The sequence below is a fragment of the Ammodytes marinus genome, assembly GCF_949987685.1.
Source record: "Ammodytes marinus genome assembly, chromosome: 4".
Lineage (NCBI taxonomy): Eukaryota > Metazoa > Chordata > Actinopteri > Uranoscopiformes > Ammodytidae > Ammodytes > Ammodytes marinus.
This window is the reverse complement of record NC_137233.1, coordinates 6,339,318-6,362,592: the sequence shown is the minus strand read 5'-3', so window position 1 is coordinate 6,362,592 and position 23,275 is coordinate 6,339,318. Positions and strand designations below refer to the sequence as shown.

The 23,275-nt window shown below is 38.0% G+C and overlaps 3 protein-coding genes across 4 annotated transcripts; 1 reads left to right on the top strand and 2 right to left on the bottom strand.

Moving 5' to 3' along the window:
* Positions 1–312: 312 nt before the first annotated feature.
* Positions 313–4,375, bottom strand: prr13 (proline rich 13). 2 transcript variants are annotated; one of them, XM_080026230.1, is made up of 4 exons: positions 4,173–4,375; positions 3,033–3,100; positions 2,311–2,824; positions 313–937 (listed from the first exon to the last, which is right to left on the bottom strand). In XM_080026230.1, exons 2-4 carry the CDS (start codon positions 3,046–3,048, stop codon positions 898–900), a joined length of 570 nt encoding a protein of 189 aa, XP_079882356.1. In that variant the 5' UTR covers positions 3,049–3,100; positions 4,173–4,375; the 3' UTR covers positions 313–897. The 2 variants fall into 2 exon arrangements, with proteins under 2 accessions (XP_079882356.1, XP_079882355.1); XM_080026229.1 differs by having other exon boundaries at positions 313–945; positions 2,316–2,824; positions 4,173–4,371.
* Positions 4,376–6,001: 1,626 nt separating this feature from the next.
* On the bottom strand, positions 6,002–16,897 carry LOC307249258 (anti-Muellerian hormone type-2 receptor-like; the record flags this gene model as incomplete). The annotated part of the gene is made up of 11 exons (XM_080025903.1): positions 6,002–6,118; positions 6,629–6,765; positions 7,097–7,253; positions 7,733–7,878; positions 8,716–8,830; positions 9,473–9,691; positions 11,195–11,301; positions 13,983–14,081; positions 14,567–14,737; positions 15,392–15,571; positions 16,861–16,897. The coding sequence occupies 11 exons, from the start codon at positions 16,895–16,897 to the stop codon at positions 6,002–6,004; spliced, it is 1,485 nt and encodes a 494-aa protein (XP_079882029.1).
* Positions 16,898–16,913: 16 nt separating this feature from the next.
* On the top strand, positions 16,914–22,253 carry LOC307249257 (bone morphogenetic protein receptor type-2-like; the record flags this gene model as incomplete). Its single annotated transcript, XM_080025902.1, has 6 exons — positions 16,914–16,951; positions 17,204–17,223; positions 20,050–20,195; positions 20,674–20,830; positions 21,450–21,586; positions 22,137–22,253. 6 exons carry the CDS (start codon positions 16,914–16,916, stop codon positions 22,251–22,253), a joined length of 615 nt encoding a protein of 204 aa, XP_079882028.1.
* Positions 22,254–23,275: the final 1,022 nt, after the last annotated feature.

Here is a 23,275-nt window from a genome sequence, read left to right as displayed (position 1 = left end):
GTTTAATGAAACGAAATCATTTAAAGAGAAGAGTTAATGCGCACAATAAAAACAACGTTGCATTCGTTTAAAACGGAAGTGTCTCTTGTGGAAAATAACCAAAATAACTGATGGCTCACGCCTTTTTTAATGTGTAAAACATTAACTATAAAAAAAATAGGTCTATGTGTGTAACAATTTTTCTAACGTTTTCACATACAATCAATAAAATACTGAGGCTATTTATAGGGCAACCGGTGGGCAAGTATACTGCACCTAAGTTTATAACTGCAATTATTTAGGCTACAATTTAAGGATGACTCACACGTCATGTACTCATTACATTCATTTATTGAGCAGGATAAAGATGAGACCCATTATTAGATAGGCCTAGTATTAACACAAGTGTGTGCAGATACAGAGCAGTGAAGAATCATATTCAAAATTACAAAAATTACAAAAAAGAAAAAAAAACACAACAGGCACTTGACATATGAATCATTCTCCAACAGTAGGTTAATTTTTCTCTTTAAAAAAAACTTTTTTCCCCACAGTTTCACATTATGAACACCATCCACACATTTCTGCACTCCCCCTTTAAAGTATTTCAATATACTTAGTTACAGTAGTGTATTTTTAATATTGTAAAGAACCCTTAACCATGAAGCATTTTACATAAAAACTACAAAAAGAAAAAGAGATTTAAGACAATTATAATACAGTCAAACACTGTCGAGTTGTTTGCTAGAGTCAGCTTAAGCAAGCATGCATATCTAGTATCAACAACCCGTTCAAGACGTAATAAAAACGCTTTTTTAAATGCATTTAAAAAGCGATGTTAATGACTTTAGTGTGTTTATTGTTAATAGTCAGGTTGATAAAGCACTTCTGTGAAAGCCTTGTGTCGTCATGGCAGCCTCAGTCTGAGCTGCTACTGCTGCTGCTGCTGCTGCTGCTGCTGGAGGACTATGAAGGAAAAGAGAGAATATACATGATGTTTTCATATTGTAATATAGTGTATGGTTTAAAACACATATAACACATGTATACATTCATTAAAGGAGTATTTTAGAAGTGCCAAACTTTTGATTCAGTCTTTAATTGATATGGTGAAAGGTTTGAGAATTACACAATTTCGAAGGCCAATGTTGTCATCACTGAAATGGATTTTGAATTTTCGTTTTCGTTGTGATTCCCTGAATGAAGTGTACATACTTTTACATTAATATTGTCATGTTTTTCTCTGGACAATAAAATAAATATTTTTTCAAAAAATTAAAAAATAAATAGTGTGTCTAGGATGTTTTGCTAGATGCTAGATGAATTTGGAAGATTCTTCGACGTAAGTGTTTAAGTTGTCAAACAAATCAAAGCTTTTTCCGAGTGTTCTGGGCCAAGTGCTATTCAAGCTGAAACAATTAACTGTTGACCAGAGCCCTATATACTGTATATTGATTAATACTTTTTTTAAATTAATTGACAGTAGTTGCAGAATAATCAATTACTTTCCCAAAGTACCATTTATAATGTAGTGTTTTGTCCATTCATATACCAACCATAATGTTCCTTAATAATCTAGTTAGCGGTCATCGTTTGTATTGTTGTTTTATCGCATTATAATAAATATTAATAACAATAATCTATAACCCTCTTCCTTGTAAAACCATTGATTCCTAACAGTACTGCGCCTCTTTAGCTGCACTTTGCACTCGTTAACTCAAGATTGCATATTCCTGTTGTTTGGTGAAGGTGTGTGTTTGCAGCATAACTGCAAGTTAGGGCCCGGGGCGAAGGGGCAAAGCCAGGTCCAAGTTTCATCTTTTTATCTAGTATCAGCATTAAGATTCCCACCTACCAACGGGCCATTTAAAACAATAACAGTGGATAAGTATAGGGCCACATTGAGGAAGTTAAATAAAAATAAAGTCGTCATTTTATGATAAAAAGTCATAGCTCGTTACGAATAATAAGTCATAATATTACGGGAAAAACTTTGTAATTTTTAATTTTAGAAGAAAAAAAATTTCCTTTCCCCTGTTTTAAAATTAGGAATGTGGAGCATTATAGTTATAGGCTTCGTCTTCTGCAAATAAGGAAATACACTTGAGCCAATTTGTGGGTGAAAAGGACACTGCCATTATATTTCTCTCGCCCTGTTTTCTAGGTTAGGCCCACTTGTAATATGTTTTTCTGAATCACAACTTAAGTTTTGTGAATTTGTTCTCGTAGACGTTTTACTTATTATTGTATATATTTATTTTTCCTCTAACTAGCCCCTGATACTCCCGTCATATAAAACAACTCTTAACCCGATTTATCTTCCCAGCCAACCTTACCTTGCCGCCGTGTTTGTGGGACTTGTGGCCCTTAGCTTTCTTCATCTTCTTCATCTTCTTGTGGGCTTTATGTCCCCCTATCCCCATCCCCATTCCCATCCCGGCCATCCCCATTCCCATTCCCATTCCTGGCATTCCCATTCCTGGCATTCCCATTCCGCCGTGATGATGGTCCCCTTTGTGGTGGCCTTTCTTGTGGCCTTTAGGAGAGTGTGGGAACGCCCCTTTGTGGCCCCCTTTGGGAGAATGTGGGTACGCCCCTGGGTGAACACCGCCAGGAGGCACCCCCGGATACCCGCCCGGAGCCATAGGGTACGGGTGGGCTCCAGGAGGCATCATTCCTGGATGTACATTTGGAGCCATGCCTGGGAACTGGCCGGCTGGGTAGCCCTGGTGTGGAGGTTGGGGATAGGCTCCGGGGGGAAAGGCACCGGGTGGGGGGCCAGCAGGGAACGCAGCAGGGTTGTAGCCAGGAGGGTAGGCAGGGTTTGGGGGTCCCATGGGAGGACCTGATGTACATAAGAGAGAGCACAGAAAGAAACACACACACACACACACACACACACACACACACACACACACACACACACACACACACACACACACACACACACACACACACACATTAACCTTCAGAACACCTGTAGGCTTTTATGAAAACAGACCAAAGCCAGAATTATATTTTAGATTCTGGTTATGTATGATGTGATATCTCACCTTGATTTGGCCACATGGTTTAGTCTTTTGATCCGACTAGTCAAACACTTTTGGTCCCACACAGAATCCTGAGGGAACAGTGAGAACGTTAATGCAATGAATACTAATTCAAGTAAAATTACATTGGATGTTAATAGCTATTTATATCAAGGGTGTAACATTGAACACATTGAAAATGATCATATACATTTATAACAACTTAAACATTTGCACCACCATGTTTCACTGTGGGTTTCATAGAACTGCTGAATCATTTTCCCTTCTTGTTTCTTCCCCACAAACACCCTTCTGTTACTGACATAATACATCTCCTTTTTCCAGTCATCCATTGTGAAACGTGTACAACTGTTTTTCTGATTTGATTAAATTGGTTGTAGACCTTTATATATATACATACGACTACTTTGTTGTACTTTCATAACACAAATTGTTGCAAACTTTCGTATTATTTCCAGGCAAGCATGAAAATATTAGACATTATCAGTGTCCCAGACATTTGAAATCAAACAGAAATTGATGGTGTCTCAATTCTATATTTTACAAAGAGTTAACCACTTGCTCTAAAACATTTTTTATTTAGCCTATGTTTAATATTGCTCGCTTTTTATTGATGTATTTTACAGATTTTTTTTCTCCTGTCAATTATAGGCTATTGCTATGTCAGCTACTGAATAGGCATACAGGAATTTCCCCAAGGAGATTAATCTAAATTGGTTAATTATTATGGTTTGACATGTTTGTGTGAGAATATAGAAACATAGCCTACACTCATAAATGCAGTTTCATTAAACTCAAAACTATTTGTAGTCCTGGAATAAAGCTGACATTCAACAAAGTGGAGTTTAGTTTTCAAACTTTTAAAACAATAGCCTACAAAATATATTTAAATCGGAAACTATATCGCCCATATTGTTTTCACACACGTCATAACAGATCATGACGTGCAGGCTATTGCATGACATTTATATTGTTGTCTAAAGCCTCAACTTCCACCACTGATTTCTCAACTTTCTTTACAGGTATGATACGAAAGAAATCAAAATAAACACTCTCTTGAATTGTTACGTTGTTTCGTTTCATACATGGCACGGGTCTTATCGCTGTCTCTCTGTCTACGGATATATTTATTAACAATCTTACCTTGTGACACTTTGCTTGTGATCCGTCAGAAATTCGTCTTAACCATGGACATATAAAGAAAGTTCTTAACCTTTTTCTGACTTCCGCGTTCAGCTGCACGGAAGCCACGCCCGTCCGCTACGCACGGTGTGGGCTACGCGATGGCAAAAGTCCAGTCAGCTCCGGATGAAAAGTTGATCTACGTGTTTCTGTGCTACAAAAGCTACTGAGAATGGAATTGATGTTTAATCCCAACCATTGTAAGGGATATTTCAAAAGGGAGGAGCCAGATACGCACACCTGATATTCATAGGCCAACTCAAGTCACATAAATCCATTACATCATGGATGAACAGTTCTGAAAACAGAATGTCATACAACACACGGCTTTTCATAGTGCTTCAACACATTTAATTCAAACAAAAACAAAAGATATTAAACAAATAGCAAAAAATACAATAAAGATGTCTGCCTTTTATTTAGATGTGTTACTTCCAGGGTCCAGGACAGGTAGCCTACCTACAGTCAGTAGACAATCACAGCAGGTGTTACTAATGACCTTAAACGACTAACTTGTGTTAGATAAGTGAATGTTGTGTAAGGTATATTCTCATAGCTGAATAAAGAAACTTTCCTCATAGGAAAATTGGATCCCTGGAAAACTGTTCGAAGTTAGAAAGCTTCCTGAAAAGTTACCGTTTCACTGTTGTCGTTGTTTACAACAGCAGGACCTACAGTTTGGTTTATAAACATGTATAGTCTGAAATTTGGCTCCAGGTTTTTATTATATAATTATTCAATACTAAGAATAACATGTAGAGAAAATATGTTTTGTAAAATAATTGCAAAGTCTTCAAATGTAAACAAATCCCTCTCTCCTGAAACGGTTTAACGATGGCTACATTTTGTTCCAAGTGTGACGCACTATGCACAACAATGGGACCCTGAAACTGAAGTAGCTAAATGGAATGCAGCCCCCATACATTATAATTTACACCTGCACCTATTCTATTGTGACATGACAAAATGTTTCCAGTGAGAAGGGCGTGTTCTCCACCTTTTCTCACTGGTATGTCACAAAGCCATAAAGTATGACCTGAGATTTTTCCACTATGACAAGTCAAAATGGCCGTTGTAAAAAGGGCCACAGTGTTATATTTTAACAACCCCAACATCTAAATATCAACGTCACAAAAATGAACAAGCAATTCAAAACACAAAAACAGACCGCTGAGATTGAAGGAATAACATTAATTAACCATACTTCATATTAAACCATCATGGACACAGTTTTCAGTTTTTCTGTAATACACCTGAATTACATTTCAATACACCAGTAGTAAGTATCTAATAGAGAGAAAGAGTAAAGGAAACATTGTTCAAGTTAAAGGGCCACGTATATAGTGTAGTTCAAACTTATTACGATATATTGAAAAACTAAACATTGGTTACACAAACAGAACTAGTGCAAATGCTTGATATTCCACTGCCATTGGTGTACGAGTGTGTGTGTGTGTGTGAGAGTGAGTGAGTGAGTGAGTGAGTGAGTGAGTGAGTGAGTGAGTGAGTGAGTGAGTGAGTGAGTGAGTGAGTGAGTGAGTGAGTGAGTGAGTGAGTGAGTGAGTGAGTGAGTGAGTGAGTGAGTGAGTGAGTGAGTGAGTGTGTGTGTGTGTGTGTGTGTGTGTGTGTGTGTGTGTGTGTGTGTGTGTGAATGGGTGAATGTGGTAAGAAATGTAAAGCGCTTTGGAGCTGAGAAAATCGTCTAAAAAAAGCGCTATATAAGTCAAGTCCATTTACCATTTGATATGTAGTAGATTACAGCAAGTCAACCAAAAAACAAACACACAAAGTCATGTAGAGTAACAAGCCTGAAGAGAGGCTAGTCTGTCCACAACACACTGAGCGGTCAGTCGAGCGTCGGGTTCCGAGTCCCACAAATCTGTCAGGATCTCCTGCAGCGTTGACCCCTGAGAGGGAGGGGACAATGTGGTCAAAATGTCAACACATTGACAAACTTAAATAATTTACTATCATCATCATCATTTGTATGTCATTTTGTAATTGTATTTTTTGTCTAATGTATTTTACCTCCTAGCACTCCCCCTTTCACTCAATGGCTGTTGTCACTAGTCAGGCTGCTATTGTAAATAAGAACTAGCCGTGCGTTCCTTGTGAAGTCACTTCAGGTGTGCACTAGATTGTGTGTCAGATTCGCTCAAATAGCATGCTGATTTCAACACAAAAAATCTTGGCCTAGGATGTAGTGGATGACGTCAGTATTTTTAATTGTACTAAATCTTACCGAAAGAATTTTGACATCCTTAATCTTTTTCTGCAATACTAAATAGCAGAAAGTATGGGCATAGGAACACTGTCATGTTCTTTAAATGAAGGTGAAATTTAAAAGCATATTGCTATTTAGCCAATATAGACACACTTTTATGTTAAAGTCAGCAGCACATGAGTAGCTGTAATACCTGTGGTAGCAGTTCCCAGTGTTCAGGTATGGCTGGTCTCTCTTCCAGGTGAAACACGTGCATGACGAGTCTCTCCAGTGACAACTCGGCTCCCAGCTCTGACTCATACGGCAACAGATGCTGTGGAGCCACACCGCCTGCAGAGGGCGACATTTCTATCAACTTCAACATCCATCCATCCATCCACCTTTCCTCAGTCTCTCTCTCCCTGAGATTTCTTAAATTTTTTACTGATTTAAATTACAGGACATTTTTTACCTTTCATTGATATTCTAATTTTCCGAGATGCACCTGTATATATTTAATAATATTTAATAATTCATTCATGACACATAGGCTATCATACTTATTCATCTTTTGTTAATCTTACAAATCCCAGTTCACGATTCAATAGACAAGTATCTATCTATCGTATCGTCTCATAATCAGGTGTAGATGGATAGAATATAGTATTAAAAGGACATTTACCTTCAAATAAATCGTAGCAGCGCATCCAGACCTCCCACAGCAGCAGCCCCAGAGCGTAGACGTCGGCCTGCATCAGACTCCAGGAGTTCCTGAGGTTGATGGCGCCTTCCAGGACCTCCGGGGACATGTAGCGCAACGTGCCCAGCTGAGAGTGACCCTGAGAGGGAGAGAACATTAGATTTGGGTGTTTTGAATGTATTCAATATCACCACTGTTTTTACTTTTTATTATTCAAGGGGAATTTTAACAACTACAAAAGCAGCCACATTACAGAAGGAGCAGAGTCTTTTTTAGATGAGGTGATGAAAGTTTGCCTTTTTATCGATTTCACTTAAAAGGTGCTCCGAGGAACTTTCAGTTTGTGTTCATTTTTGCACTCACTTTGGTCAAAAGCGGTAGTGTTTTTACCACGCTACTAGCTGTAGTTCTTTGGCCAGCATACCGTTAATGACAAAAGAATTAAGAAAAACTATATAAAAAAAAGCATTCTTTGCACTGATGGTCTCGTTTGCTGTTACATGTCATTTATGATCGTCAGAGGAAAAATTTGACAGTTTCAGACATATATCAATGTTCCTCGTAGCACCTTTAACTGGGAAATAATAATTGTTAGTAGGTTCTGGACCTGGATCTTACCCCTATCTGTGACGTGTGAGTCTGAACTGAATTAGAGTGCAGGATGGTGGAGCAGCCAAAGTCACACAGGGCACATGTCCCGTCTGCTCTCACCAGCACGTTGGAGCTGCTCAGGTCTCGGTGGGCCACGGGAGGTTTACGCATATCTGAAAAAGAATAAGAAAAGCACATTTATAATAAGAAAATATAATCAGAATCCTAACTTTTCTGTTTCCCTTTGAACCTGTCATTTTTATTTAATTTAAAATGTTTAAAATGTTTAAAATGTTTTATTTCTCATTCGATTTTCTAATGTGTATTCTATACTTGATGTACTTTAATCTTGCTTTCTACATTGATAGGCTTTAATCTGGACACACAGGCACAGACACAGACACAGACACAAACACACACACACACACACACACACACACACACACACACACACACACACACACACACACACACACACGCACACACGCACACACACGCACTAGCCATTACCTTGTCTGTACAGGTCAGAGTGTAGAAAGTGGTAAAGCACTTTGAGTGGCCTTGTGTCTGAATTGTGCTATATAAATAAACTTGCCCTTGCCTTGCCTTGCCTTGCCTAGTGGATGTTCACTGATCAAGAAAGTCCTATCAACCTTACAAATGGCTAGAAAGAAGTGCAGACACTAAACAAGATGTAAGACAATAATTCAAATGCCTCGTTCCCTACAATGTTAAACTGTCAAGCTTTGTTCATATGTATAATTATGAATCGCTGTAACGGATCAGATGTTTGCATGCAGACTCATTTTCTCACCTTAAAGTATTTAATTATATTAGATAATTGCTATAAATTTCCACATGATATAAAAGGCATGCTTTCTAAATTGATAGGCTTTAATCTGGACACACGCACACACACACACACACACACACACACACACACACACACACACACACACACACACACACACACACACACACACACAACACACACACGCACTACCCATTACCTTGTCTGTACAGGTCAGAGTGTAGAAAGGAAAGTCCCTGTGATAGTGACTGGCACAACCTCAGAGACTGCATCCAGCTGGTGGTGTGTTTACACAGATAGGAGTGGAGAGAACCCTGGAATCAATGGGACACACGTTATTTATGTCTAGGAGCGTCTGCATTAGAGAGCTCAGAGTATTTGGACACATTGGCTTCAGGTAAACATGTATCCCATGCATGGTCTCAACCTTGTGTCTCTGGCAGATCAGGACTATACAACTCCAGCTCACAACAGAAAAGGTTATTAAAGGTGCAGTATGTAACTTTGGGTGTGTCAGATTTATTTTCATAACTGGCCCTAGGTTTAGCATACAAACATATTCTACTAATACATTTGGTCTGTAGTGCCTCCAATAATTAAGCTTTGATGGAATTATTCAATACTAAGAATAACATGTAGAGAAAATATGAATACAACCAATTGAATCTGAAACAAATGAAAATAGTTATAATCAGTCTGGAATATTGGATATTTGGTAAAGTGTATAACTTTATACTTTAGCCTAGAAACAAGCAACTTACATTCAGATGTTCTAAGCTTAAGAGTAAAAAATATTTCAGTGTTTTAAACTATCTACGAAGAACTTACAGTTTTGGTTGATTCTAATCGGCACCTTTGGATTGGCTACACTACAGTATGTAATATAGTAAAAAGGAGAAAGCATCCTATTTGAAATGCATGGTATGTTTCCTTGACAGACTATAGTTGCGACTCACATATTCAGCAAATTCCAGGACAATCAAACTGCTTCCATCCGGTTTCCTCTCTGTTCCATGGAAGTGGAGCATGCCAGCCTGCTTCATGAGTGGCAGCTCATAGACTTCCTTCTCTGCAGTGAATGGACAACTGCAGCCCGGAGGGAAAACCTTCACTGCCACCGTGGAGCCCAGGTATTTCCCCTGCCAAACTGCTGCAAAATTCCCACGGCCCACAATCTGTAAACAGAATCAGAAATACTTAATTGATCCCTGGGGGGGGGGGGGGGGGGGGGTTGGTTTGTTACAGTTGCTTCAATTAAGAATAAAAACACACGCAAAATAAATAGGTTTAAAGAATATGTGCAACAACTGCAAGGAATACTTCACCAATACGGAACTAGTGTTCAATCATTATAGAGCTGCAACGATTAATCGATTATTAAAATAATCGCCAACTATTTTGATAATCGATTAATCGTTTCGAGTAATTTTTTAATAAAAAATGTCCAAATTCTCTGATTTCAGCTTCTCAAATGTGAACATTTTCTGGTTTCTTTAATCCTATTATGACAGTAAACTGAAATATCTATGTGTTTTGGACATAACAATACATTTGAGGACGTTAACATGGGTTTTGGAAAAAAATTCAAAATTTTTCACCATTTTCTGACATTTTACGGACCAAAACACTAATCGATTAATAATCGATTAATCGAGAAAATAATCGTCAGATTAATCGATTATCAAAATAATCGTTAGTTGCAGCCCTACATTATAAAATCGCTATTATAATACACTGAATTAGGTTTTTCTTCCCTCAGTCTTTCCTCAGTCTTCCCTTGGCCTAGCTGTCCTCTTAATTCTAACCCTACATTTTTACTGGTGTGATGTCACACTACTAAAATGTAGGGTTAGACAGTGAGACCATAAACTCTTTCTGCCTTTTCTCAGGCTAGGATTAACCGATTTCAAAAATGTTTGCACATTTATACTACGTAGGATCTCAGAGTTCAATACACCTCATATTCCCACCGGTGAAGTAGGTCTTAAACAAACAAAACAAATCTAAAAAATAATATAATAAGTTAAAAAAGGTGAATAAGTAAGGATGAATATCATTATACAACATGTACACAATGTAAGTACTGGACATAACTGGAGTATAGTAATATGTATAAATATTAACGTCAGAAAGTGTTATTTAAATATAGCATCATATCAATAATACCAACACAGCACTGCATTAGTAAAATGTACAGTTCAATTATTGTACTGAAGAAATATTGCACATGAAAGTAGATTATAAATGGCAAGAAGAACATACAGGTACAATAACAGCACATGGGACGATCAGGGGAGGGCAATTTGTTTACTTTTGCAGAGCCTGCAGTTAGTTTACAAAACATATTTTCTCTGTATGTAATTCTAAGTAATTAATAACTCTTTCATCATAAATCAAAATCAAATTATTTTGAGGCTCCTGGAACCAAAAGTAAGACTAGAATATGTTTGTAAACCAAACTGAGGGCCCTGCTGCTGTAAAAACAACAACAGTGAAACAGTAACTTTTCAGAAAGCTTTCTAACTTCAAAACTGTGTTCCAGGTATCCAATTTTCCCACGAGGAAAGTTTGTTTATTATGTTATGAGAATAAAAACAAGAAAAAATGTTCACCTTTATGACTCACCAAAAGTTACATAGTGCACCTTTAAAATTACATTTGGTAGCTGCTGGGCTTACCTGCTGTAGTTCGATGTTAGAAATGTCAATCTCTGGGGTTTTTGTAGTTTGGCGACTGCAGCTGTAATCATCAGAGGAAGGTGGATTCTCCAGCAGAGGACAGAAATCTGATTGAAGAGTAACAAACAAATGACAGAAGTGAAAGGGAGTGTTTGGTGGCCAGATAAACGCCAAGGTCTCTCCGGTCCAGAAAGAATGAAACACTTCCAAGGACAAACAAAAGACATCATGGGAAACCGGCCTGAATTTATTTTTTGTATAATTCTTTTTATTTATTTTTTTTGTAACAATAAGAAAACAAACAAACAAACAAACAACACCAGACAATACATACAGACTAAGAAAAGAGAGAAAAAAAAGAAGAAAAAGGACAAATGTGTATGTTGTAGGAATAAGTAATTCATCGCATGATCACACACACACACACACACACACACACACACACACACACACACACACACACAACATTTAAAGACACACACACACAAAAAGAAAAATCCATGTCCTGTGATCTCCACCGTAGTTCCCCCTCCCTTCTTAGCAATGCTACAAGCTTTATTGCTCATAGTGCCTCATAGATGCGTTTCCATACTTCATTAAATTGTTTTGTTTTGTTGTTGTCCTCGGATAATGTATTTTCTATGGTCAGATAATATTTCATAAGTTCTTTCCAGTTCTTTAATGTAGGGGCCTCTGCATCTTTCCAGTATTTTAAAATTAGTTTCTTGTAAACAAGGGAAGAAAACATAATTTGCCATCCCATAGGGTATCTTACACCCTCGGGGTTCTGAAAAATACACAGCTGAGCTGAGAACAGCATTTTTGTTTTACAAATGGTTGATATCCATTCTTTGATTTCATTCCATCCTTTGTTCACTTTCATACAATGCCAAAAGGCGTGTATGAGGGAGTCTTGAGAGCCACACTTCACACACTGGTCAGAGGAGTCAGCATAAAACTTATGTAATTTATCTCTAGTAGGCCTATAATATATTCTTGTCATCAGTTTATATTGTATTAACCTGAGATTTTCATTTGTGGTAATTTTATTTGTAAGATACAAGCATTTCTTCCATTTTATATTGGCTTCTTTGAATTGGAGATCTTTATTCCATTTTTCATAGAGCAAAACATGATAAAGCTTAACTGTCCCAAGATGCCAGTTGTCCCAAGATGCCTGAATTCACCCTACTCCTCCAGTGTAAGCTCTATTACAGTCAAAGGAGGAATCTTTTCCGAAAACTTGGATCAGCTGGGGAATTAGTTTTCAATATGCACAACCTTCTGAATCTGGAGTCATGGGATAAAACAAAGGACTTGTTGGATTATCTTCACAACACTGTTTTGTGTGTCAATGTTTCTTTGTATTGTCTTTATACAGTAACAAGAAAGACCAGCCTGACTCAACCTTCCCCTGAGGCTACGGAAAAGCCCGACTCAGAGTCAAGTCCGTTGTCATCTGACTCCTCCTCAGACGATGGGAAGAGGAAGTATAGCAGAAGTCAGCATTGTGTTGCAGAGGGGGCCAGCAGTAGAGGGCTTTTTTTTTTTTTTTACCACATACTGTATATAAAATGATCTGTTCAAATGTATGCATTAATAATTTCACTGCTTTAGTTTGCAACCAGACAGCCATTTATTTTTGCACTTCTTTTCGAGTGTAGTTCAACCATGTATTAACACACATTTTTTTTTAAATTATTGTTTGATGGAAGTTTTTTTTGCTCTACTTGTTTCATTGTTTTGTTGTTCTTATTAATTTAATATTTTAAATTAATAGTCCAGTCTTAATCATTGGACACTTGAATCGATGTCAGGATTTTTATTTTACAAAAGTTATTTTTTTTTACACTTAGTAAAATGTTGTTTCTGAAAGTTCTGGAAAAAAATCTGATTTTTACAAATGCACAGTTATGTGATTTTTTTCCTTAATTATTGATTTTCAAGAATATTTTTCATTGTAGTTCTGAAGATTTTAAAGGAAAATAAAAATATATTTTTCAAAAGAGCTGTCTTAAAGTGTGTTTTTGTGCTTAAGCGTTATTACCTGTTTAATAAAGGATTTATTAACCTTAATAAGCATTGTTCTCGCTTTAGATCCAGTACCTTCAAAATGCATAGTTAACTGTTTAATAAAGGACTTATTACCTTAATAAGCATTGTTCATAGAGCATAGTTTACTGTTTAATAAAGGACTTATTAACCTTAATAAGCATTGTTCATAGAGCATAGTTAACTGCTAATAATTGATTAATAAAGATGTGTTTACCTTCATAAAGCAACAAACAATGCTTAGTAAAGGTTTAACAATGACATATTAGGCAAGTTAGTAAGACTCAATAAATAGGTTTGTAATGCTTTTATTAACAGCTATCAGAAACTCATAAGACTTTTATTAATGCTATTAAGCAATCAATAAATAGTTAAGAAGTTTCTTATAAGTGCTTATAAAAGTCTTATCACACTGTCAACGTGTTTATTATGTTATTATTAACACTTATATATAGTCTTATTAACACAAATTAATGTTAATAAGCATCTAATGAGGTCCTTATTACCTATTAACTAAGGCTTACTACAAGAACCTTAGTATAAAGCGTTACCGGGAGGATTTCTTTTAATGAGGTCTGTTATCTAATCTCCTCTCGCTTGGCCCAACACCTGCAGACACCTACTTTCACTGTTGTCCGATGAAGTAGAAAGGCAAATTTAAAAAAATGGCAAAAATACAAATATTTGACTCGAAAAAAAGGTCTTTGTCATGTTGAAAACAAAAAGAAGAGCTTACTTGTCTCTTCAGACAGTCTCCATTTGGTAACAACAATCACGAGGGACAGGAGAAGCAAAATTCCTACCGGAATGATCACTGTCAGTCCTACAGTTTTACCTAAAGAGGAAGACAAAAAAAGAGTATGTAAATGCGATCTGTGAGTGAATGAGTAACACCACCTTTAGAGTATTATTTAAAATCTGGCATTTTCGTGTGATTGTAGCGTTGTTTCTTCTAAAAAGGGGAGTCGAGATGTCCTTGATGGAAGTGCAGGTCTAAATCTTTAATGAAAAGATTAAATACCTCACACTTATGAGACACTTAGAATATCATTTTGTGGGGGCGCTCCGGTGGCGTAGTGGATAAGCGCATACCATATTGGCTTCGGCCTTCATTGCAGTGGTCACGGGTTGAAATCCCACCTGTGGACCTTTACTGCATGTTATCCCTCTCTCTCTCTCTGTCTCCCCATTTCAACTCTATCAAATAAAGCTTGAAAATGCCCAAAAAGAATCTTTAGAAAAAAAAATAATATCATCTTGTCACTGTGTTGTTTGCGAGTGATATTCAATGATCGGTTAGCAATCTTCTTCTTATCATACCTACAGAATCGGAAGGAGAGAAAGAGATTTGAGGCTCTTCCGACTCTCTGGTCCAAGTGATGTTGCTGTTGCACATGTCCGTGTTGCAAACACATTTAATCACGAAATCGTTGAACTGCGGCTGTGCCTTGCATGTTGAATCTGGGCAAGACTTCTCAACAATATCACAAGCTGCAACAGAAAAATCAGTAACACAATGTAAAAGTTATTAAAGATATGAGAATCTAAAAAGGGCCTGGTCACACCAGCTTTGTTTAGTGGGACTGAAACTAAACCCTGGAGCATTTGAGCCCTCGGTGCGGGTTTTTTGGGATGGTTTGAACGCAGTCCCAAACTCTGGTGCGCACTAAACAACCGGACTCTGCTCTGCTTGAAAGAGGTGTTCTCGGGCCGCTTGAAAGTGAACTCTGGAGCGGATCATCTTCTGGTTTGAACCCAATCCGCACTGTTCACAGGAAGCCTAGTATTTACGCATTTTGTTGCTGTCTTTTGCATTACGTCGTTCATTAAATGCACCTGTTATTAAGCTAACACGCTCTCAACTGGTGCGCACCAAGCAAACCATTAGCCTAGGTGTGAACACAACCGTAATATGCCTTCAGACACACTTATATGTATCACCAATTACAAAATATAAATCACAGCATGGTAGTCTGTTGCAATTTCAGTCAGGAGAAAATGACAATGGTAGAGTTTGAGGCTTGAATTTAATTAGATTTTAAAAATGCAAGAATGTTTAGACCTATGAGTCTTATTAAAACTATTACAGACCATGCAGAGTCCACAGGTTGTGGATATATATTCACCGTTCTGAAGGTTTCTTACCCAGAGTGTCCACCTGTAGCTGGGCTTGGATGATCTGATGGTAGCCCACACAGCAGAGGGTGTTCTCACAGAGCTGCACCGAGCCGCTCACGTTGCCGGCAGATGTGAATCTGTTGCTCAGCGGAGTCACCTGGAATGCACATCGTCTCTTCTGAGGAAAGGACTGGCTGGAGACAGCAGCTGTGGATGTTGTTAAGTTGGAGGAAAGATTACATTCTCTCTCTCTGGCTATAGCAGTAGAAGCTTGTGATCTAGGCCTTAATACATTGCTGACCTGCTGATCCCATACAAACCAGTCAGAGCTCTCAGATCGTCTGACACTGGGCTACTGACAGTCCCCAGAGTAAGGACTAGACAGGGAGAGTCAGCCTTCAGTTTTAATGCACCCAAGCTCTGGAATAAACTTCCAGGGGACTTGAGGTCCGCTTCAACACTCGGCTCTTTTAAATCAGGTCTGAAGACTTTGTTGTTTCCGTTTTAACCTGTAAATTCTAAATTTTTATTTCTTTTTATTCTTTTTAAATGTTTTAATTATTTTATGTTTTTATGTATTTTTTTTTCAAATGTGTGCTCTATTCTTGATGTATTTTGTTTTTGCATCTGTAAAGCACCTTGAATGGCCTTGTGTCCGAAATGTGCTTTAGAAATAAACTTGCCTTGCCTTGCCTTATGGTGACTATATCATTTTAGAATGCTAAAACCTTAAAAGGTGCACTATGTAAATGTGTTGTATTTGAAATGAAATAGAGAGACGTGACCTTCTGCAGTGATTTTCTATAAGAATTTTAAAATTGTGAAATCTCTTTTTTTGCATTTTCATAATTAGAATAATGGTTTGGTTTTACAAATCAAATGTTTAGCCTCGCTAGGATTATCTAGACCAAATTTGAGTAATCTAGGTGTAGTGGTTTACAATCAGGACTCAAACAGTGAAATCTTCCATCTTAGCAATAGAATAACAGTTACACAAATGTGAAACAGTGTCATTAAAAGAATGTTAAGACTCATTGGAATATGTAGTCCAAATAGAGGCGCATAAAAACAAAGGATCGTCCGTTGAACATTGATAATACATTTTTATTTACCTGCCATAATGGAAGCTCTGAATAGGAAGATAACTTGAGTGTAATATTGATTCATTTATTAAACTATGCAACAATGGTAATAGGCACAAAAAACTACAATACTACAAGGACTACAGTAGCCCTGCATACAGCCTCCATAATCCAGCTTGTACAATGGGTTGGTTGGTACTAATTAAAGGGTTTTATTGAGTTGCAGCAGTTACACATTAAAAAGGCACATGCAACTATTCAGGAATCGACAATCAAATGTAATCAATTAAAAGTTCAGGGAGGAGACAGAAAGAAACAGATACATACGCAGCTAGGGCGCCTCAAAGCCTCTAAAGTTGCTTATGTATGTGTAAAAAATACTTCACTCATTTATATATGCTATAGAAAACTCACCCACAGCCAAAATCAGCCGCCAGTGATGGAGAGCCATGGTCACTGTGAGCACAATGGAAGACGTATACGCGTGTTCTGTTCTCCTGGGAATGTGAGAGGAGTTTCCCACGTTTCCCAGCATCACTCCCACTGCCGCCACACACACACACACACACACACACACACCTGCCTGCTGCACACAGCTGGGCACAGATTGGAACCTCCAGGACCTCATAAAGCAAAATGTTATCAAAAACACAAACGATGCATCTTTGTATATCATCGATAGACGGCTACAATCTGGTGTTAACGAAAGGATATGTCCTCTCTAAGCTTGACTTATATCATTGTTCTCTGTGTGCAGCTGGCTGAGACGAGGGCGCAGTGACCGTCTACAAATGCCAAACTACAAACAATAAACATTCACTATCTTCACTTTACCGTGTAGGGGAGAACAGGGTATTCTGAGACACTTTTTACATTTGCTCCCCTCTAAGTGAGCTAAAATGATTTATCACTAAAATGTACACATTTCCCATTAATTCAGGATGTGTCCTAGAAATGGACATTAGCAGAATTTTTTCAAGACAAAGGGCATTGAAAATATGATTGTTTAAAAAAAAGTTGTCATGTGTCTCACTTTTTACACTCTGAAACTACCATAACAATACAAATTATAACAGAATCCTGACAGCTAGCTTGAAAAACAAATATTACAAAAATAATGTCGGACTAGTAACAGAATCATGGGGTTTGGTCAATTAAGCAAAAAGAAAATCTAAACACTTGAAATTAACTCTGATCAAATACAACATATAATTCACATTCAATCATTAACATTCAAATGACAGATATAACCAGTTAGTTTAAAACACAGTCTGGGGGTCAGAACACAGGACCCTTAGAGCCAGCTAGTGTCTGGGGGTCAGAGCAAAGGACAATCAGAACCAGAACAGTCTGGGACTCAGAACAGGACTAGACCCAGCTGTCATTGTCCATCTTTTGAGTCTTTTTTTTCTGCATTTGTTTTATTGGGATCATTCATTGAATAAAGACATATTTCTTAGAGTAGTTACGAGGACTACAGTTTTGTTGATTCCAGCGTCACCTTTGGACAAAAGCAGTAGTGTTTTACGACACAAGCGCTTGCTGGTGTGTTAGTAGGCCTAGGCCACAGCCACCTGCCTTTTCTTCTTATAATATGGCTGCGGTTGGGGCGTCTAGTCTAAATAAACCAGATCTACGCCTCGTTTCCACATACGTATGTCACTCGTGTCCGTTTTACGGAAGGTGCTTCTAGTGTCAACGGAAGGAAATCTCAAGAGAGTCTGGGCGTCCGTGTCTCTGGCGATGCCGCAGCAATCGCGGGCACTCTCCCTCGTGTCATTAAACTAATACATCTGACTATAGACTATTTCATATCAAACGGACACAGATGATGACTGTATTTGATATCAAACTGATACAAAAAGCAGCATCGCCATCACCCATTGGCAGTACGATGATTGGATATTCAATAAGTGTGGAGCTCATGTGCATATTCAAATTCATTTAAAAAGAAACTTGTAATACAAAATGTTTTACTTTTCAAGTATACTTTTACTATGTAAAGTTTTGATGTGGTAGGAGTAAAGGAAAAAATTAAGCCTATTTGGGTTTATTTTGGGCATGTACGATTAGTGTATAGCTCATTTGCATATTAAAATAAATTTTCAAAGAAACTTGTAATACAAAACATTTAAATTTTCATGGACTAAATTCATAGGACTAAAGGAAAAAAATAGCCCTATTGGGATTTATTGGTGTCTCGCCTTATTGGCACACATCTCAGATTTATGAGAATTAAACATATTTCCTCAACTAGGATTTCTTAGGACTTGTAGTATGTTGTTCTGGACACCTCATAGAAATGATCTGAGCTGAAAAAAATTATTTTACAATTTATTCTATGAAAAACGCTATTTTGGGGGTTGGGGTTATCATACGGTGGACGTTTCTGGTTACTAATGTGGGGGGAAGCATGGACATATAAAGAAAATATGGGGATGTGGCTGTGCCGACTGTGACGTAATAGTCGGCGAGAATTCTGACTCGAGTATATTGGGGGGGAGGGGTGGGGGTTTCAGAAAGGGGGAGAGTGAGAAAAGGAGAGATTGTTATTTTTTATATTTTGGCAGTCTCTAGGCACACCGTGGACCCATGGATATGTTAGAACACATTTAAAAAGTGCATTTAGCATAATATGTGACCTTTCAATCTATCAATATCCTTTATTTGACCAGGTAAAATTCATTGAGATTAAAATCTCTTTTTCAAGAATGACCTGGCCAAGAAGGCAGCACCATGATGTGACAGATACCGAATTATCATTATGCTAATACGTTACAAATCAGACAGGACATGTAGTATGCAGTATGTGTTGCCCAAATTCTCGGGATTAGGGGAAAAACATTCTTCCTGTCATGTTTCCACATGTTCTAAATTCAGGCCGGTTTCCCATGATGTCTTTTGTTTGTCCTTGGAAGTGTTTCATTCTTTCTGGACCGGAGAGACCTTGGCGTTTATCTGGCCACCAAACACTCCCTTTTACTTCTGCCGTTTGTTTGTTACTCTTAAATCAGATTTCTGTCCTCTGCTGGAGAATCCACCTTCCTCTGATGATTACAGCTGCAGTCGCCAAACAACAAAAACCCCTGAGATTGACACTTCTAATATCGAACTACAGCAGGTAAGCCCAGCAGCTACCAAATGTAATTTTAAAGGTGCACTAACTTTGGGTGTGTCATAAAGGTGAACATTTTTTCTCGTGTTTATTCTCATAACATAATAAACAAACTTTCCTCGTGGGAAAATTGGATACCTGGAACACAGTTTTGAAGTTAGAAAGCTTTCTGAAAAGTTACTGTTTCACTGTTGTTGTTGTTGTTGTTGTTGTTGTTGTTAACAGCAGCAGCTGTTTTGTTTTACAAAAATATTTTAGTCTTACATTTGGTTCCAGGAGCCTCAAAATAGTTTGATTTTGATTTATGATGATAGTAAATTCTTTGTATAGAATACACATTAAAAAAGAGAGTGAGAAATAAAAAATGTAAATAAAAAAATAAAAAAACATTTTAAATAAAATAGAAATGACAGGTTCAAAGGGAAACAGAAAAGTTAGGATTCTGATTATTTTCTTATTATAAATGTGCTTTTCTTATTCTTTGGCAGATGTGCGTAAACCTCCCGTGGCCCACCGAGACCTGAGCAGCTCCAACGTGCTGGTGAGAGCAGACGGGACATGTGTCCTGTGTGACTTTGGCTGCTCCACCATCCTGCACTCTAATTCAGTTCAGACTCACACGTCACAGATAGGGGTAAGATCCAGGTCCAGAACCTACTAACAATTATTATTTCCCAGTTAAAGGTGCTACGAGGAACATTGATATATGTCTGAAACTGTCAAATGTTTCCTCTCATGATCATAAATTAAATATAACAGCAAACGAGACCATCAGTGCAAAGAATGCTTTTTTTATATAGTTTTTCTTAATTATTTTGTCATTAACGGTATGCTGGTCAAAGAACTACAGCTAGTAGCGTGGTAAAAACACTACCGCTTTTGACCAAAGTGAGTGCAAAAATGAACACAAACTGAAAGTTCCTCGGAGCACCTTTTAAGTGAAATCGATAAAAAGGCAAACTTTCATCACCTCATCTAAAAAAGACTCTGCTCCTTCTGTAATGTGGCTGCTTTTGTAGTTGTTAAAATTCCCCTTGAATAATAAAAAGTAAAAACAGTGGTGATATTGAATACATTCAAAACACCCAAATCTAATGTTCTCTCCCTCTCAGGGTCACTCTCAGCTGGGTACGCTGCGCTACATGTCCCCAGAGGTCCTGGAAGGCTCCATCAACCTCAGGAACTCGTGGAGTCTGATGCAGGCCGACGTCTACGCTCTGGGGCTGCTGCTGTGGGAGGTCTGGATGCGCTGCTACGATTTATTTGAAGGTAAATGTCCTTTTAATACTATATTCTATCCATCTACACCTGATTATGAGACGATATGATAGATAGATACTTGTCTATTGAATCGTGAACTGGGATTTGTAAGAGTAACGAAAGATTAATAAGTAATATAATATATGTGATGAATGAATGTCATTAATAAATATATATATAGATGAGATTTAATGTGAGGCGCTAACTTCCGGTCAGAAATTACTTCCTGTAGTCAGTGGTGGATGCAGTTTAAAAAGTTAAGAAATCTCAGAGAGAGCAACAAAGGAAGAATCCCTCTCCCAGGACAGACAGACACGTACAGAACAGACCAATAGAAAAATCACAAAGGAACACAATTTAATGAAAACATTGTTACATGCAGATAATCATACAAATGTAGGAATTCAGATGCTGTCAAAGGTGGATGGATGGATGGATGGATGGATGGATGGATGGATGGATGGATGGATGGATGGATGGATGGAAGGATGGATGGATGGATGGATGGATGGATGGATGGATGGATGGATGGATGGATGGATGGATGGATGGATGGATGGATGGATGGATGGATGGATGGATGGATGGATGGATGGATGGAAGGAAGGATGGATGTCGCCCTCTGCAGGCGGTGTGGCTCCACAGCATCTGTTGCCGTATGAGTCAGAGCTGGGAGCTGAGTTGTCACTGGAGAGACTCGTCATGCACGTGTTTCACCTGGAAGAGAGACCAGCCATACCTGAACACTGGGAACTGCTACCACAGGTATTACAGCTACTCATGTGCTGCTGACTTTAACATAAAAGTGTGTCTGTATTGGCTAAATAGCATTTTTTTTAAATTTCACCTTCATTTAAAGAACATGGCAGTGTTCCTATGCCCATACTTTCTGCTATTTAGTTTGATAGAAAAAAGATTGAGTAGCTATGTCAACCTTCTTGCGGTAAGATTTAGTATGCTTAAAAATACTGACGCTGTCTACTACATCCGGCCAAGATTTTTAGTGTTGAAATCAGCATGCTATTTGAGCGAATCTGACCCACAATCCAGTGCACACCGGAAGTGACTTCACAAGGAACGCACGGCAAGTTCTTATTTAGGCTATATAGCGGCCTGACAAGTGACAACAGCCATTAAGGGAAAGGGGGAGTGCTAGGAGATAAAATACATTAGACAAAAACAAAACAAAAAAAAGACAAAAAGACAAAGAATACAATTACAAAATAACATACCATAATCTAAGTAATGATGATAGTAAATGATTTGAGTTTGTCAATGTGTTGACATTTTGACCACATTGTCCCCTCCCTCTCAGGGGTCAACGCTGCAGGAGATCCTGACAGATTTGTGGGACTCGGAACCCGACGCTCGACTGACCGCTCAGTGTGTTGTGGACAGACTAGCCTCTCTTCAGGCTTGTTACTCTACATGACTTTGTGTGTTTGTTTTTTGGTTGACTTGCTGTAATCTACTACATATCAAATGGTAAATGGACTTGATTTATATGTAGCGCTTTTTAGCCGATTTTGTCAGCTCCAAAGCGCTTTACATTTCTTACCACATTCACACGCACGTACTCACTCACTCACTCACTCACTCACTCACTCACTCACTCACTCACTCACTCACTCACTCACTCACTCACTCACTCACTCACTCACTCACTCACTCACTCACCAATGGCAGTGGAATATCAAACATGCACACTAGTTCTGTTTGTGTAATGTTTAGCTTTTAAATATATTTTAATCAGTTTGTACTGAACTACACTATACATGGAACTTTGACTTGAACAATGTTCCTTTACTCTTTCTCTCTATTAGATATTTACTACTGGTGTATTGAATTGTAATTCAGGTGTATTACAGAAAAACTGATAAGTGTGGCCATAATGGTTTAATATGAAGTATTATCAACGTTATTCCCTAAACCTCAGCGGTAGGTTTTTGTGTTTTGAATTGCTGGCCCATATTTGTGAGGTTGGTAAAAAGATGTTGGGGTTGTTATTAAAAAAATAAACTTACTTTGTATAGGTCATAAAAATGTATTTTCCGCAGGTTATACAGAAAAAAATCAGACAATAAACAATATATAAAACACATCCCTCTAGATAGTGTAGTGTATTATGTTACTAAACATTTTATATTAAAGGCCTACTTCACCGGTTTGAATATGAAGGTGTATTGAATTCTGAGATCCTATGTAGTATAAGGCCCTGTTCTCACGGTGAAAACGTGACAGTTTTCCCGTTTTTGGTTTAAAAAAAAACCCTGTTCAGACACAATTTATCTGACATCTTCACCCGTGCACATGTTTTCAGAGGAAACGGGACGAAATCGATGTAGTAAGCATGCCAGGCCAGCAGTGGGCGGTACAAGGTAGTAGTAAATAGCATTTCCGGTGCATCCGGTGTCGGCTGTAAGAATTGAATAAAAAGGCGCGTCTGCGCTAGAA